Source organism: Aegilops tauschii, chromosome 6 (genome assembly GCF_002575655.3).
Source record: "Aegilops tauschii subsp. strangulata cultivar AL8/78 chromosome 6, Aet v6.0, whole genome shotgun sequence".
In the NCBI taxonomy this organism is placed as follows: Eukaryota; Viridiplantae; Streptophyta; class Magnoliopsida; order Poales; family Poaceae; genus Aegilops; species Aegilops tauschii.
Window position 1 is genome coordinate 41,415,663 of NC_053040.3, and position 15,868 is coordinate 41,431,530.

Genomic DNA, 15,868 nt, shown 5'->3' on the forward strand with positions numbered 1-15,868 from the left:
CTGGCCCTGAACCAGAGCTGATCCTCCAATGGCCCATTCAGAGTCACGTAGAGGCAGATCCATAGCCGCCAGGCTTCATCGATGTCCTGGAAGAATGAAGCACCCTCTGTATCCAGTTTCAGAAGTCAATAGTCAGCATATCTTCTCCTGGAAGAAAGACATCACCATCAGTAGTTCAATCTGCTCGTATTGTCATTAACATAAGTTCCTTTATTGTACTAAATGCCCTCTGCTTTTCAGCACCGTGCCATACAAGCATCAATTCACCTCACCTATACAAATTCCAGGGCCTTTGAAATGTTACTCACTGAACTCCCCTGTTTCTAAATATAAGGCCTTTTAGAGTGACATTGTTCTAGGAAAACATTGATTCCCCATATATTCATTTATATGTGTATTGATCTACGCTGCCTCTTTGCAAATAGGTTATGAATCCCTCTTCAGCACCCACGTATGAATGCTTCACAACCCTATAGTTTCTCTCTCTAATTTCAATATTTAGGGCTATGTACTTCATGATGTAAGATGTTACTGGGCTGAATGAAAATTTAGCGCTTCATGCGCCTTTCCCTATTGAAAAAATGACCATTATTACGATGAATGATGGAGCGCACACTCCCTATGCACCATGGATGAAAACTGTGTCTATTGTCTATGAAGAGTATCGATGTACAAGTGTTGCACGTGTACATTGAACCGGCTTTTTTTCAAGGAGAAAGTGATATTCTCTCTATTTTTATTAGAAAAAAAAGGACATTCTCTCTGCTTTACTCCGTAAAAGGAGTATCTAAGTTTTTTCATAAGTTAAATTATTTGAAGTTTGACCAAGTTTATTAGAGGAAAACACATAAACATTCACAATGTTAAATCAATATCATTAGATCCATCATGGAATCCTACATCTTTTTTTTCATGTTGTGTTCACCAGCGACGGTTGCTGCTCTGGTGTGCTGGTCCTATGTAGCCTCAGCACGAGGACTTCTCGCACGCCTTCAACTTGCTCAGTGCTTGTAGCTGACGCCAGGTGGTTTATGGATCTAAATGTAATTTTTAGAGCAACTCCAATGGGGCGACTCATTTCGTCCACCCGCGTCCGTTTGGGTCGGCGTGGACAAAAGTGGCGGCCCAACACGCCGACCCAAACTCAAATCGTGTCCGCCCGGCGTCCGCACCGACCCATTTTCGGCCCAAAATTGCGCCTGGAATGCGTCGGCACGGACGCGAAGCGGACGCGCCGCGCGTCTCCTCACCTCCGCCGCGTACCCACCTAGCGGCCGTCCAACTACGACGGTCAACATTATTTATGACGACCGCCCACCTTGAGCCCACGGGTCAGCGACGGCGGTCGTCCTTTTTTAAGCCGGGCGTGCAGCGGGGCCGTCCTCATCCACTGCCACTCGCCCCCCGTCCCCATCTGGCCACCCCTGTCCCCACGCCGGCGACAACCCTAACCACTGCCAGCATGGGCTTCTTCTCCGGCATCGGCAGCAGCCGCGAGGGCAAGGCCCCCGCCCGCCATTCCCCCTCCCTCTCCGCCCTCCCCGTGCCGCCGCGCGCTCCCCGGCATAGGCAGCGCATCAATGTGCCGTTGCACCAGGCCGAGTGGCACTAGCACCACCGCGTGCCTCTGCCGTACCCCGACGCGACGCTGCCGCATGACTGGCATTTGGATCCGGAGAGGATCCCAGTGCCGGCGGCGCCGCGGACAGCGAGGGCCCATGCGAAGGAGGTGCGGCGCCTGCGGGCGTTGCTGACACCGGAGCAGCGCGCCGAACCGCACTACGCCGTCGACTCGCCCAACTGGGCTCGATGGTTCGCCTTCAAGCACGAGGAGGCGAGGTGACGGGGCGTCCGCGGCGTCGACCGCAGCCAGCCGCCGCCCCCGCTCGTCGTCCGCGACGAGGACCAGGAGGCCGAGGCCGCCTACCAGGCGGCCATTAAGGAGAGCGAGGAGGAGGAGCGGTGGAGGGAGGCGGATGAGGCGGCTTTCCAGGCTGCCATGGCGGAGGCCATGGCCCTCTCCGCGGCGGGCGACTGTGTCGTGCCGCCGGTGACCCCGCCGTCCCCGCCCAAAGCCGAGCCGGAGGATCCGGCCTACCTCGAGCGCTACTCCTGGACCGGAGTAGTGCGCGAGTAGGTCAGCGCTCCGCCGATCTGGCTCGGGGCGACGAAGAAGCAGGAGGCGGCCTACCTCGACCACTGGCGCCGCGTTCGGCTGGCCGAGGAGCGCCGGGAGGGCGAGCGTCTGCAGATGCTCGAGCGCGAGGCCGAAGAGGAGGCGCGCCAGGCCCAGGCAGCGGCGGCGCAGCCCAACATCGTCGCCCTCTGGAACACGGCGTTCCCCTGGGCCGGCCCTGCGCCGACGCCGATCGACCTCACCGGCCCCGACGCAGACGCCGCCGCCGACAAGGACGCCAGGGGCAACGCGTCGTCTAGTTTTTAGTGTTTTTATGTTAATTAATGTAATGTGGACTTTCGCCGGCCTTCGTGGCCGGCTTTTATATTTAATTAAATGCATGTATTTATTTTTAAAATGCTTGCAAAACTTCTTTTTGGCGCGCCGACAAAATGGATCGGACCAGCGTTAGGCACTCGCGCCGACCCAAACATAGCGCCAAACGTTTGTGTCCGCCGGGCCGATCCAAACAGACAAAAAGCGGACAAAAGCACCGCCCGTTTGGTGGCCCGTTGGAGTTGCTCTTATTATTTTTGTTGTTCGTTGCAGTAGACAGTAGACAGTGCAGCGGCAGGAATGGATATTCGAGTGTTGCACTTGTATACTACGAGACGTACGGTGCGCAGCGGTGACAGGTACAGGACTACAGGTACAGCAACGGCCTCCGTCGGCCGCGTAGCGATCCAGTCCACACGATCCCTCTCCCATCCGTCCACTACAGAGTACAGGCAGACTTGTCCCACTCCGCCGCGCGCGCAGTGCACGCTCGGCGTCGTCGTCAGCCATGTCCGCCCACCTCCGCCTCCTCTCCGCCGGGGCCGCGCTCCCGGCGCCCGCCCCGGCCCCCCTCCGGCGGGCGCGGCTGCTCCCGCCCGCGCCCCCGCTCCCCTCCGCCCGACTCCTCGCCCCGCACCGGCGCGGCCTCTCCCCGCGCGCGGCCGTCCGCGTCGTCCGATGCGCCGCCGCGGCGGGCGCGGCCGACGGGGGCGAGCGGGAGGTGGGGGTGGGGGTGGATGCGATAGCGGCGGAGGGCGCGGGGATATGGGCGCAGGTGCGGGACGTGGTGGTGTTCGCGGGGCCGGCGCTCGGGCTCTGGATCTGCGGCCCGCTCATGAGCCTCATCGACACCATGGTCATCGGCCAGACCTCCTCCCTCCAGCTCGCAGCCCTAGGTAGACGCTCCCTCCGCTTTTGGCTCAATGTGGTGTGTTGCGCGGCATTGGGTTGGGGGAGGGCACTGAATGTGCAGACGCATAGACCATCTTCTTCCTACCAAACGCAGCCTAATTGCCAGTATGGTGTAGTATTACTCTGACAAATTGGGATATGGAACTGAATGGATTTGCTCAAAACTGCTTCGTCATCTCAACCGATTTCTTGTGATTGATAAACTGCGGCACACTCAATGAATTTGATGCATTGGCCCATCATGTTGTTTCAGTTAACTGTTTTTTAGTTGGAAACTGTCTCACTTCAGTGTAACATGTGCTCATTATGGCTCTCATTTCAGGGCCCGGGACCGTGTTCTGTGACTACCTGTGCTACATATTCATGTTCCTGTCCGTGGCAACCTCCAACATGGTGGCCACCTCCTTAGCTAACAAGGTGCGTGCAGCTTGGGCTTTTTTTCTTTTTTCCTCGCCTACACATATCCTTGGTCTTATATGACTTTGCAAGTGACGGCGTGTTTTCGTGTGTGTCTGTGTGTTGGTGTTGGCTGTGTGCATCATAGCTATGCAGAGGCTGGGTGTGTGCTCACTGTGTTAGCTGTTATGTATCCTCTTGATGCTCCATCTTGAGCAAATAAATCCACCCTTTTTCGGAAAAAAACTTGTGCTAGATTGTTAATTTGCAGAGTTGCATGGAAATATACTATTAATGCTTCGGCAATAATGTGGGACAGGGATTACCAACTTAGCTCTAGAGTATGGCCCCGCGTTGCATTTTGGGTAATATTTTGATAAGAAAAAGTAAGCTGGATAAATCTTTGCAAAGTACGAACTCCACAGGAGATTTTTTTTTGCGGGAATCCACAGGAGATTTTTTTTTGCGGGAATCCACAGGAGAAATTTGACACAGTAGTAGGTCGATACATGCTTGTGTTTTCTTCATGAACTATACATTTGTTTTGCTGCCAAAAGGAAAAGAACACCGTTCAAATATAAGATGTTACTTGGCAATTTAATGATTTATTGATAACCAGAAGCTGAAGATTCTTCAGATATTTGTCTCGTTCTTGCGGCCACTTGGCACATATATATACCTTCTTGCTCTATGTGTGATTTAATCCAGTTACAGCTACTATATGCAGGATGAAGAACTTGCACAGCATCAAGTGTCTACGCTGCTATTTATAGCTCTTACTTTTGGTATAGGAATGTTTTTGTTCACTAAGATTTTTGGGGTTCAAGTATTGACTGGTAAGTCTTTGAAACAAAATGTTCCATGGGCTTGAAACTATCATCTTATTTGAAGTGTTGGATATTTTGTATTTTCTAACGAAGTGCTGGAGGGCTACTTTTGTCATTAGATTCTGTAATTCCCTGCCATCTCACTTGAAAAGTCACTTTTGCCTTCACCTTAGACTCAGTTAAGCTTCAAGTGCTGTTTAAAATTGGGGTCATGTAATGCTTTTATCCAACTGTTTGGCTTGTTCCGACTTCATTACCTGATTAGGGCGCATACTTATGAAGAAGATGCCCCTGTACTTGTTCTACCAGTTTAGTGTTTTGCATGCACGATGAGTCATGTTTGGTTCTACCCGTTACATTTATTGAAAATTCTTGTTTGGTGTGTTCTACTTAATTTTACCCTAACTCGTGGTTTCTTAAATTTCTTTTCAGCCTTTACTGGATCAAAAAATCATGAAATTATTTCTGCTGCTAATACATATGCACAGGTCAGTATATGTTGACCGTGTTTTAATAGTTTCACGTTTTAGGCTATTTTTCCGTTGTTAGTTGACTAATGAAGGGAGGTCATGTTTCACTGATGTATAACTGATACTTATTTTTTTGCCCTTTCTTTACTCGAGTATAACCAGCCAAACATTTGCTAAGGTAAATGGACATGACTGAAAACATCAATGCCGTGATGTATCTGAAATAAAATCTAATGGGTTTGCACAAAAACTATGAAACATGAGAAAAGGAAGGGAGGTTACTTAAACAATCATGCTCACTTGAACTCAACTAGAGGTGCAAAAAACCAGTCATGGTGTATCATTGATACTGTGAATCACATGCTGTGTGCTTAGTTAACTCTGAAATTGCTTATCATCATAATCTCGTAGATACAACCAATTTTTCATTTACCTAGTTGGTCTCTGTTATACTAATTTGATTATTATGTGGTTGGACAGCTTGCATAGGTCCTTTCCCTTGCGTTGTTAGTGATGTTACAAACTTATAGTTCTGACTTCAAGGCTTATTGTGGAATCTTGTTTTGTATGCTTGTTCTACTGTTCAAGCATCTTCTATTATAGGATATGAAAATGAATTTGATTGTTTCATGAGAAATAACAGAAACTCAATTTCAGATTCGAGGTTTTGCATGGCCTGCAGTTCTCGTTGGCTTAGTTGCCCAAAGTGCTAGGTACAAACTGTGCCCATTCCTGTTCTTTTATTGCATTGGATATACTTGTTTCTTTGAATTTCTGTTTCTTGTGCGCCTTTTTCCTCTGACCATTTGTTTTGCTGAACTACAGATTGTGAAAGTATATAATCATCACTAATATTGTTTCTTCCAGTAATTTTATGGATGTAACATTAGGGTAACAAAATTGAAGTTAGCTCAACTCAGGAAATAAAATTATGAAATCTGTTTCTCTACATGTAGAATCCTAGCTCTTGTTTGAATGTTTTTTAATTTGAATTCATGTCGTTAGGGACACTGCATTACTATATCTATCTTAGCAGCTACAAGAACTAGTGGAACTGTACATGTTGGAATGTTAGTAGACATTTGGTTTAAGCCTCAAATGTCTTTGACAATTATATTTCTAAGTATGTGGCTGCGTTAATTGCTATATGCTAGTTCAATCATTATAGTTTCCACTGAGTACTCAGATATGGAGTACATACTTACATGAGTACAATAGTACAGGCAACAGTAAACAATTCAAAGTCTTATATTTGATGTTGTATTACAGTATCTTGATTGGATGCTTCTCTTATTATATTTCATTTTTTTCTGTAACTCAGTCTAGGCATGAAAGATGCTTGGGGTCCTCTGAAGGCATTGGCAGCAGCTAGTGTTATAAATGGCGTCGGTGATATATTTCTTTGCTCTGTATGTGGCTATGGAATTGCTGGTGCCGCCTGGGCTACTATGGTTTCACAGGTGCGCATATTTCCAGTCTCCTCCACATGTCTCCACGTTGCTGAAAATCAAGTTTCCACACCTTCCCTTAAGCAACAATACCTGGTTAACTAATATTTCTACAAGTACATTACTTATTGATGCACGCCACACCCTGTCCAGATGGAACCACATGCTCTTCTGTTGTTAGTTGTATTTTATATTCCAGAAATCCCATCATCTCTCCACTCTTCATGATTTGTAATTGCGCTACACAAATAGCCTCCACCTCTAGCTTTTTGTGATGTTGCTCACACTGCCAATTTATTTGCAGGTTTGAGTTCTCTGCTCACATGTTTTTGTATAACTAGCTAGCTTTTGACACATGCTCAGATTGTTGCAGCTTTTATGATGATGCAAAATCTAAACAGTAGAGGTTTTCGAGCGTTCTCATTCACAATCCCATCGACAAGAGAGCTTCTGCAGATATTTGAAATCGCAGCTCCTGTTTTTGTGACAATGACATCCAAGGTATCATTCTTTTGGGTTATTAATGATCTGTGTCCTTTCCTTGGCTTTACTGTAACTAATTGTTTCAATCTTCTTCAGGTAGCATTTTATGCATTGCTTACATACTCCGCGACTTCTATGGGAGCAATAACTCTTGCAGGCCATCAGGTTCATACTTTTTAGCTTATGGAATGCTTCCCTATGAAGACATGTCGATAAAAACGTGACAGCATACATTGTTTACTTTATCTCGTGAAGGTTATGGTTAATATCTTATGCATGTGCACTGTTTGGGGTGAGCCCCTGTCACAAACTGCTCAGTCGTTCATGCCGGAGATGATATACGGAGCTAACCGCAATTTGATGAAGGTACCATCAACAGTGCTCATTTTCCTCTGAATATCATAATTTTACTTGTGCGGTTGTGCCCATGTTGATACTTAGCAGGAATATCAGTACATATCCAAGAATCTGTGCAAAGTTCTGTTTGATGAACATGTATGCTTGGGCACTTGTATTTTTCACACTTTTCTTTTGTTTGGTTAAATGTATCAACTGACATGCAAAACATCTTTTTATCGGTCAACAAAGTAATTTCACAAGGAGCTTCCTTTTCAGTTTTCTTTGAAATATTTTGCATGAAGATGCTGAGATAAGCCAACAAGTAATTACCAATTTTATGAGAGGTCAGAGATCTTATGGGTTTCACCTCTAGCCTACTCCAACTTGTTTGGGACTAAAGGCTTTGTTATTGTTGTTTGTTGTTGAAGATGCTGAGATAAGCCAACAAGTAATTACCAATTTTATGAGGGGTCAGAGTCCTCTGGTCAAAATAGAGCTGAATGTGACAAAGACTTGTGCCATTGACAAGACATTTTGAAAGCCTAGAAATGAAAAAGGAGTTTATCGAAGATTTCTAATAGGCTTATTTCGATGGGATCCATCAGAAGCTTGATACTGTTATAATTTTGGTAGATTATTATTTCTTAGGACATTAGGCGTCTTGACTGTTGACAAAATATTTAAGTTCTGACCTGCACATGTTGCATAACAGGTTTCATACGTTTAATTGGTATACACCTACCTTCTTTTCCCTATATTAGAGCAAAAGCTGCTGGTGGACCCCGCACCACTGTGCATACTTGAAGGCTTGAAGCAACCTGTGCTGCACTGATGGTTCTTTGATTGACTAAAGTAGTGGGGCTGCATTTTACCATAGTTGTTTCTACATCAGATTGTATAAATATTATGTTCATTACTCTGAATGATACTGAAGGTACCTTTAATCTAGGCAAGGATGCTACTCAAGTCACTCGTAATGATTGGAGCTATAGCTGGACTGACTGTGGGGACAGTTGGAACGATTGTTCCGTGGCTTTTTCCTAGTCTGTTTACCAATGATCTACTGGTTGTACAACAGGTCTGATGTACTGCTTTAATTTTTGCATGTTCTGGAAGTACTTTTGATACAGATTGCTCCTCAGAAACTATCATTATGCCAGTTGTCTATGTAGATGTTGTTTCCAAGTATCTACAACTTGTTGCAAAGGCTATCTTTACCATATATTGTCCTTCCCTGCCCCTTTGCTGTGGCTTCCATGGCATGGTTGCACCCAGATCCACAGGGCTATCTAACCGTGGTCCATGGCATATACGAATCTGCTTGCTAGTTTATTGCTATACTGATGTTGATTTCAAAAGGCTATCTTCCATCATATCGGTCTAGTTAGGAATTGTTTGCTGTCTTTGGAGAACTGGCTTGCATGTCATCGTGGAAATCTCCTATCGTGACGCCTTGCATAACTTGGTTTCTCTGCAGAAACTTTCATGCTTTATTTCCATGACTACCAGAGTTTGGTGTGAGAAACTGATAATTCAGCTGCACTATTTTTAACAGATGCACAAAGTGCTGATTCCATATTTCACTGCATTGTTGGTGACACCTTCAGTACACAGCCTTGAAGGAACATTGCTGGTAAGTTGGTATACTTCATTTGGCTGGTCCTAGCATACCACCTGATACTAGGCCATCATCAGCAGTGTAATAATTAATGCGGTAACCATCTTACTTGCTATGATACTGCAGTAACAATTAACAGAACGAAGGGCCTATTCTGCTAAGTTCATAAGATCAAAAGCTGAAACCCTAGCATTGACTGGATAATGTGATGAAATGTCTGATGGTTCTCTTTCTGTTCTCAGGCTGGAAGGGATCTCAGGTATTTGAGTCAATCAATGGGTGCATGCTTCAGCATTGGTACCTTTCTACTACTGGTAATGCCCGTTTCCTTGTTTCCTTTTTCTGTGTGACCTCATTGGGGTTTCGGTTTTTTATTTTCTTATTCAAATCATTATAACATTGATGAAGGGTATGTCAACTTGAAAAGAAAGGAACCGAAATTTTTGAATATGAGGTCTGAACCATGTCAAAATAGGACCACAATCTGCTCTGTATCTGCCCCTGGACACTCGTGAATGCTCTTAGTTGATAAAGCTATGAGATCACTGCCCAGCAAGTAAAAGGGCCAAAATTCAGATGCCACCTTGAATAGTTCTTTTGTTTCCGGTTATTCTTTTATAAGTCTTATGTTGATACTCTTCTGATAATGATGATTTTTCTTTTCTTGTTTTGTCTTAAAAAGCTTGTCCGCGACAAGTTTAGTAGCTTGACACTATGCTGGTGGGTACTTGTCTTCTTCCAGTGGGTATGTTCATTTCTGTGTATCATGTGTTATATTTAGAATGAAACATCTTATGATAGCCCTAATTTAGCCTCTATGATTCTCCCGTTTCAGAGTCGGTTTGGAAGCGCTCTACAACGGCTTGTTTCGCCAACGGGCATGTTGTATAACAAAAATTTCAACCAGCCTGAGCATATCAAAGTGAAGGCCACATGAGGTTGAAACGGGGCGACAACAAATACACGCATATTTGCAGCCCTGGAAAGATCATTCTGCATTGTCTGTTTCTAACCACCATGCTTAGAGCAGGGGCTGCACATGATATGATTGGAAGCAAAGTTCAAGACCTGCTCAATGTCTTCAGGGCTAGGAAAGTCCATTTGGCACTAGGGTAGAATTCGGTCTCTTGTAGTATCTTTTTGTCCTAGGCACCTTCATCGCATGCTTTACTGCTGCAGAGAAGGTTACATTGTCCAACACTTGCGACTGTAAAAGTGCAGTTACGCAAGCATGTAAAGAATTTTGTCTAAGTTTTTTGTTACGAAATGAAAAAAATATGGATGTTGAAATTACCCTAGAAAGTGAGACCCTTAAGTTTACCTATTGTGAATTGTCTGTTTAAGAATTACAAAATGGTCAACAATGTCCAAGTTTTTTGTTACAAACATGAAAAAAATATGGATGTTAAAAATATCCTGGAGAGTGAGATCATTAAGTTTCCCTATTGTGAATCCATGCAGTTGGATGCCATAAAGAAGGTTTGAGATTGCTCTTTTAAGGTGACCAGAGCACAGAACATGAGAGTGTACTGGTCACAGTGAACTCATTGCAGCCTGCAGCTGGCACAGCTCATCTTCTAGCAGAGCATAGTCCTACCAAATCAGTTTTCTCTGCGATGAATCACGGCCCATCTTCTGGCAGGTGAATGCACCTGACCCAATCTCATCTTTTCTTTAATGCAAACCCAGTTCATTCATTTATTCCGTTTACCAGAATGTTCAAACAGTTCATCATCTGTACCTTCACTCCCTGGCAGAAATGTTATCTGAATTTTCAGGTGTTTTCGATGTTTAGTTCTCATAATTGTAGGGCTCAAAAAGGGTCACGCAAGGGTCATCGTCATGCTGCAGCATGGCAGCGGCCCGCTCAAACTCCTCCCTGATGATCCTGATTGTCTGCCTGTCGACTATGCGGCCCAAGTCATGGCCGGTCTCGAAAGGGTCCTCGATGCAGATCAGATGGCGGTCGTTTCCGATGCGAGTCGTCCAGTTCTTCTCCTTCTTGCTACATGTCGTTGCGTCATCACACCAGGTGAGAAAAAATGTTTAAAATTCTTATAACCTAGATGAATTAAGTCGATATTGAATTCTTGGTTTGGAAGAAGAATGCTGGTCCTTAATTACCTACCTGATTATCTTTCCCATACGGATGGAGATGACATCTTTCCTGTAATCGTGCTGGAATGCCCAGTAGTGGAAAAATGCCCAGAGTAACTCCGCGATGGTCTCCTTGTTTTCAGCCCCAAAATCACGAAGCTGATGAACTTCGTCGAAATAAGCGCATTCAGTGTCATCAACAACCATGGTATATGTGGGCTCCATAGCCTGAAAATGTGGGGAAATGAGGTAGCATTAGTTGCATCAGGATGAAATGGACCAGACCGATGCATATCATGAAGCTGAAAGCATGGACAAGAACTTTCATGTTCCCTTCTGACTTACCTGGTAATTATAAATACAGCAAACCAAAAATGATGAAATATATGGCAAAATAACCTACTAAGAAAAATGAAAAGAAAAAGGAAAAGAAGAAAAGAAAATTGACCAACCATAACTGAATGATGGTGATGAGCCATCCAAATACAATCACCCATATCATATGCATGCACAGTGTCAAATGGGGCAAATCCATGACGACTAGAGCACATAATTCTACCATAAAATAAAAGAAAGATAAAATATTATTTTGAAAAGAAATTAAATAAATAAATAGGGAAAAAGTGGATTTACAAAGTGCACTTGGAAGTTCAGTAGTTTCTGCATCGGCACAGATAAGATGATTTATGAAGAAGTTGATGCAACAGAAGTAAGGTACATACCTGCAAACAGGGAAGAATCTTGGGCTCCCTCAGCTGTAAGAAACTGATGCACATAAGCACATATCTGCAAATTTACATGAACAAGTGAGTCCCCATTCTTTAAGAATTCATATAAACATAATTATCTGAGATGAATCCATCATAATCGTGTAACTCACGCATAGCTGGAGAGGGTTCCGCGGTATGTCTCATTGACACCCCTCAGTTTGGCCCAGTGCTTGACAATGGAGGCCAGCTGAAGCAATCTACCATCTATCTGGGCATAATCCTTGAGAAGCTTTGTGTTGGCGACAGCAAGTAGATTGTTGATGCAAATGTCACAAGAGAAGTCACTCCCTGCATCCAACATCCTCACAATGGGCACTCTAGCACTGGTAATCGCCTGCGAGGATGATAGAGGATCAAACCAACAGCCCCAATTTACAGCAAATTCTGCAACAACGATTATGCACAGCTCCATGCAGAATTTACAGTGAATTTTGACAGCCTCAATTTACTGTGAATTTTTACAACAGAATTTTACAAACTGCAAAGTTCCATGTAGTGAAGGCTTGCTTACCTCCACGCTGTCGAAATTATCGCCGCGCAAGATCTCCGCCAGCCGCAGAAGAAGCTCCACCTCGCTGCCCGTGCCAATCTCGATTTCGAGGCAGACATCGACATCGCTGTGGGAAGTTCCAAAGGAGTTGGCGCATGATCCGTAGAGATGCAGCTGGGCGTTGGGCCATTCTTTGGTCACTGACTTTGTCAGGGAGTCGATGAGCCGGCTCTGCTTGGACATGTGCTCCTCTGATGGCTTGAGGGATTCGTAGATGGAGAGCAGGCTGGAGGCGAAGGTGCCGATGTCATGGCGGCATTCCATCCATCCTGTGTGTGTTCTGATTTGCAGGCGCCGTGATTGGTTCGATTGCGACATGGTGTTCTGCAGAGCGAAGAAATGTGACCAGTTGAGCTATTTTTTTTTATTTTGGGGGCAAATCAGATGTGATGGCAGTGTGCAATCGAATTGCATGATCAGTTGAAGAGGAGGATGATTTTTTGGGGGTTTCCGCTACCTCGCTTGACTGCTGGCCGCCGTCACTGTCATGGCACTCTTGATCACCGGCGATGAGGAGAGAATCCTCCAATTCCTCACCAAGACGCCGGCCATCGCCGTCGTCCGGTTCCAGCTGCTCTTCCCCTTCGACGCTCCCCCCGGCCTCGTCTCCGCCCGCGTATCCCCCGCCCACGGCCGCCTGGTCGTCGGCGTCGCTGCCGCCACTCGCCCCCTTCCTCTCCACGGCAACCCACACCCTCTTCTCCCTCCGCGCCGCCGCCGCCGCCAGCCTGGCCCCGGCGCGGTCCTCGCCTCCGCTCTCCTTCACGGCGAGGCCCCCGCCCGCCTTCCGCCTATCTGGGCCCGCACGGGCCCTGTTCCCGGCGAAATCCCCGGCCCTCCGCCTCGCCTGGCCGCCCCGGCCGGCGGCGAAGCGGCCCGCATTGCGCGCGGCGCCGGCGGCCGGGTGGACGCGCCGCGCCGGGGGGACTGGGAAAGGAGGCCGCGGCTGCGGAGGGAGCCAGGCGGGGCGCGTGGGGGCCACGATGAAGAGGCGCTCGTCGGGCAGGGCGCCGGGGGGCGGGTCCGGCTGGGGCGGCGCGACGAGGCAGTGCGGCGGGGCGAGGCGGGCGGGAGCGGGATGGGTGGGCTCGGGCTTGGGGGACGGCAGGAGGAAGCGGAGGAAGGCGCCGCCGGCGAGGGGCTTGGCGTCGCCGCCGGCCATGGCTGGGATGGTGGTGGTGGTGGTTCGCGATTCCCGAGAGCGAGCGAAGGAGGCGTGAGGTCGGTCGTGGAGTGTGTCAGTGCGGGAGCGCCTCTTCCACGCAGCGTGGCGTGACTGTGGTTGGGTTGGTTGCCGGGCTTCGGGTCAACCCCCTCTCTATCGAGGGAATCATGGAAATAGAACCATGTCCATATTTTACAACAAAATGATTAAGTGCAAATATGATATAAAAATAATCTGCATTTAGACATTTTTTCCGAAGAAACACCGAGTACAATGTAGACGCACACCATCACACACAAACACACATTCATACACCGTACACTGGCGGTTTCGTAGACCGAGCTCACGGGGACCGAAGGTCGGCGATCCTTTCGACACATCTCACATAGATTCAGTCATTTTTGTGACAATAATCTCTTTTTGGTGTTGTAATGATATAAATCCGTCTTAATGAGACACACGTGATGTCAAGCAGTGGTTTAGCTAGGTGGGTGGAAGGTAAGGCCAATGCCACTTCAAGATTTAAGCTTAGTTGTATACAGCTGTATATCAGTCATAAACAAGAAGTAGGAAAGAGAGGGAAACCCCCGAATAATCGCGAGTGGACATGCAGCCACGCGCGGCTGGAATCCACACCGCATGTCCTCGCGCGACTCGTGCAACTTGAATACGTGTGAGCCGTATAATGATTTCAAACCCATGTAGATCATTCAGTATAGCCGCGCATTTTTTTCACCTGACATGCGCAGCAGATGAACTGACATGCACCATAACTCGCTCTAATTAGCTCAGGAGCATTTAAAAGTTAGCTGGACTTTTATGAGAGCAAGACCCATTGAATGAACAAACTCTTGCATGCAAACACACCAACATGGGTGGAGCACCAGCGTCTATACCCATCCAACCTTGTACCGTCCCTAATTCAAAATTCCATACACTGTTTCCATGAAGCGGCCATATCACAGTGGGGCACTGGGGCGTGATCGGACCATGACCAAGGTTCTCTGACCATATTAAAACATTAATTACTAGAGAATGGCAAACAAATTGCCTTGTTTCAAAGAAAAAACATTATTGTTTTTACTTCCGGCAAAAGAGTGCAATGGCTTAGTTTATGTTCCCTCCTATATAACATTAGTTCCGCCTGATAGAGCAATGAAAGGAATTTAACCGATGCATCGATAGTTCCGTTCCGACTATTTTTTTTTCTAGTGTTGCAATCCAACTAAAACCATGACATATATGGGTAGCCGATGAAACCGTGCCGCCCCCTATAGTATCAAATTGACATATAATCTTTTGAGCATTTCCTGTGTTGGCATTTCCACACGTTGGGGTAAAAAAAATTATCAACTAAAATGAATGATCATTGCATGAAAAGATATTCAACATTTTGTATACCATTTTGAGATATGTTTTTTTGGCACAACACATGGAGGCCAATTCCGAATACCCAGTGGAGTTATTCTCCCTTGATTACTGCAAAATAGTAAAAAAAAATGCCTTGTTTATAAAAAACTATATTGATTTTACATATGGTAAAAAGTACAATGGCTTAGTTTATGCCCCACCTCATATAATATTACTTCCGCCTGATAGAGTAATGAAACAAGTTTGGGTCTGACTTTTTTTTTTCATTTTGCTAGTGGTGCAATCAAACTATAACCATGACATATATTGGTAGCCGATAAAACCGTCCCTTTTAGTATCAATTTAACATATAACTTTTTTAAATACATGGAGGCATTTTCCCCGGGGTTTTACCACAAAACGTCACTTGTGGCTAGTTAGGTTTCCATCAGGTTCCTTTGCACTAACTTTACATGCAGTACTACCAATGACACATGGGGTCCAGACTATACGACAATGGCCATAAATGTGATACAGTTACAGCAGAGGATCTGGCCCGTTTTCATCAGGATCAAATGTTTTCTACTTAAGTAGTGCGAGAGCTCAATTACATCCACCCAGCAACGAGAGCAGTTATTCCATCGCCCGAGCCATCACGTGGGCCTTGTATTCATACTAAGAATTGAATGACGCCTAGGCCATTGATGTGGCGTATACCACGTGGTATTCGCGAAAGCTGGTGATTAACGTGTCGCGTATTGCAAACGGGCTATAAAAAGTAGTAATCATGATGCGCAGACGGACGTCCAGAATTTCGGCAGCGCGTGGCTGCATGTCCCAAAAATTCACGTCGGGGAAACCCCCAGCCTATATATATCACATGATCTTGGCTGCTCTCTAGACGCGTTACTTTGTTACGCCTAGAATTTGGCCCCTTATGAACTGTGGATACAATACCTTCGCTAGCCACCCAACAACCCGTTTGTTCTAT

General features: G+C 46.2%; 2 protein-coding genes across 2 annotated transcripts; one reads left to right on the plus strand and one right to left on the minus strand.

The window, feature by feature from the left end:
* Positions 1 to 2,858: 2,858 nt before the first annotated feature.
* LOC109765282 (protein DETOXIFICATION 46, chloroplastic) lies at positions 2,859 to 10,238 on the plus strand. The gene is made up of 14 exons (XM_020324076.4): positions 2,859 to 3,348; positions 3,687 to 3,781; positions 4,488 to 4,596; positions 5,020 to 5,075; positions 5,715 to 5,770; positions 6,379 to 6,517; positions 6,869 to 7,006; positions 7,085 to 7,153; positions 7,244 to 7,354; positions 8,277 to 8,405; positions 8,883 to 8,960; positions 9,188 to 9,259; positions 9,628 to 9,690; positions 9,781 to 10,238. Exons 1-14 carry the CDS (start codon positions 2,961 to 2,963, stop codon positions 9,880 to 9,882), a joined length of 1,605 nt encoding a protein of 534 aa, XP_020179665.1. The 5' UTR covers positions 2,859 to 2,960; the 3' UTR covers positions 9,883 to 10,238.
* Positions 10,239 to 10,613: 375 nt separating this feature from the next.
* LOC109765281 (UTP:RNA uridylyltransferase 1) lies at positions 10,614 to 13,622 on the minus strand. The gene is made up of 6 exons (XM_020324075.4): positions 12,820 to 13,622; positions 12,324 to 12,686; positions 11,923 to 12,146; positions 11,765 to 11,828; positions 11,074 to 11,270; positions 10,614 to 10,950 (listed from the first exon to the last, which is right to left on the minus strand). Exons 1-6 carry the CDS (start codon positions 13,522 to 13,524, stop codon positions 10,737 to 10,739), a joined length of 1,767 nt encoding a protein of 588 aa, XP_020179664.1. The 5' UTR covers positions 13,525 to 13,622; the 3' UTR covers positions 10,614 to 10,736.
* Positions 13,623 to 15,868: the final 2,246 nt, after the last annotated feature.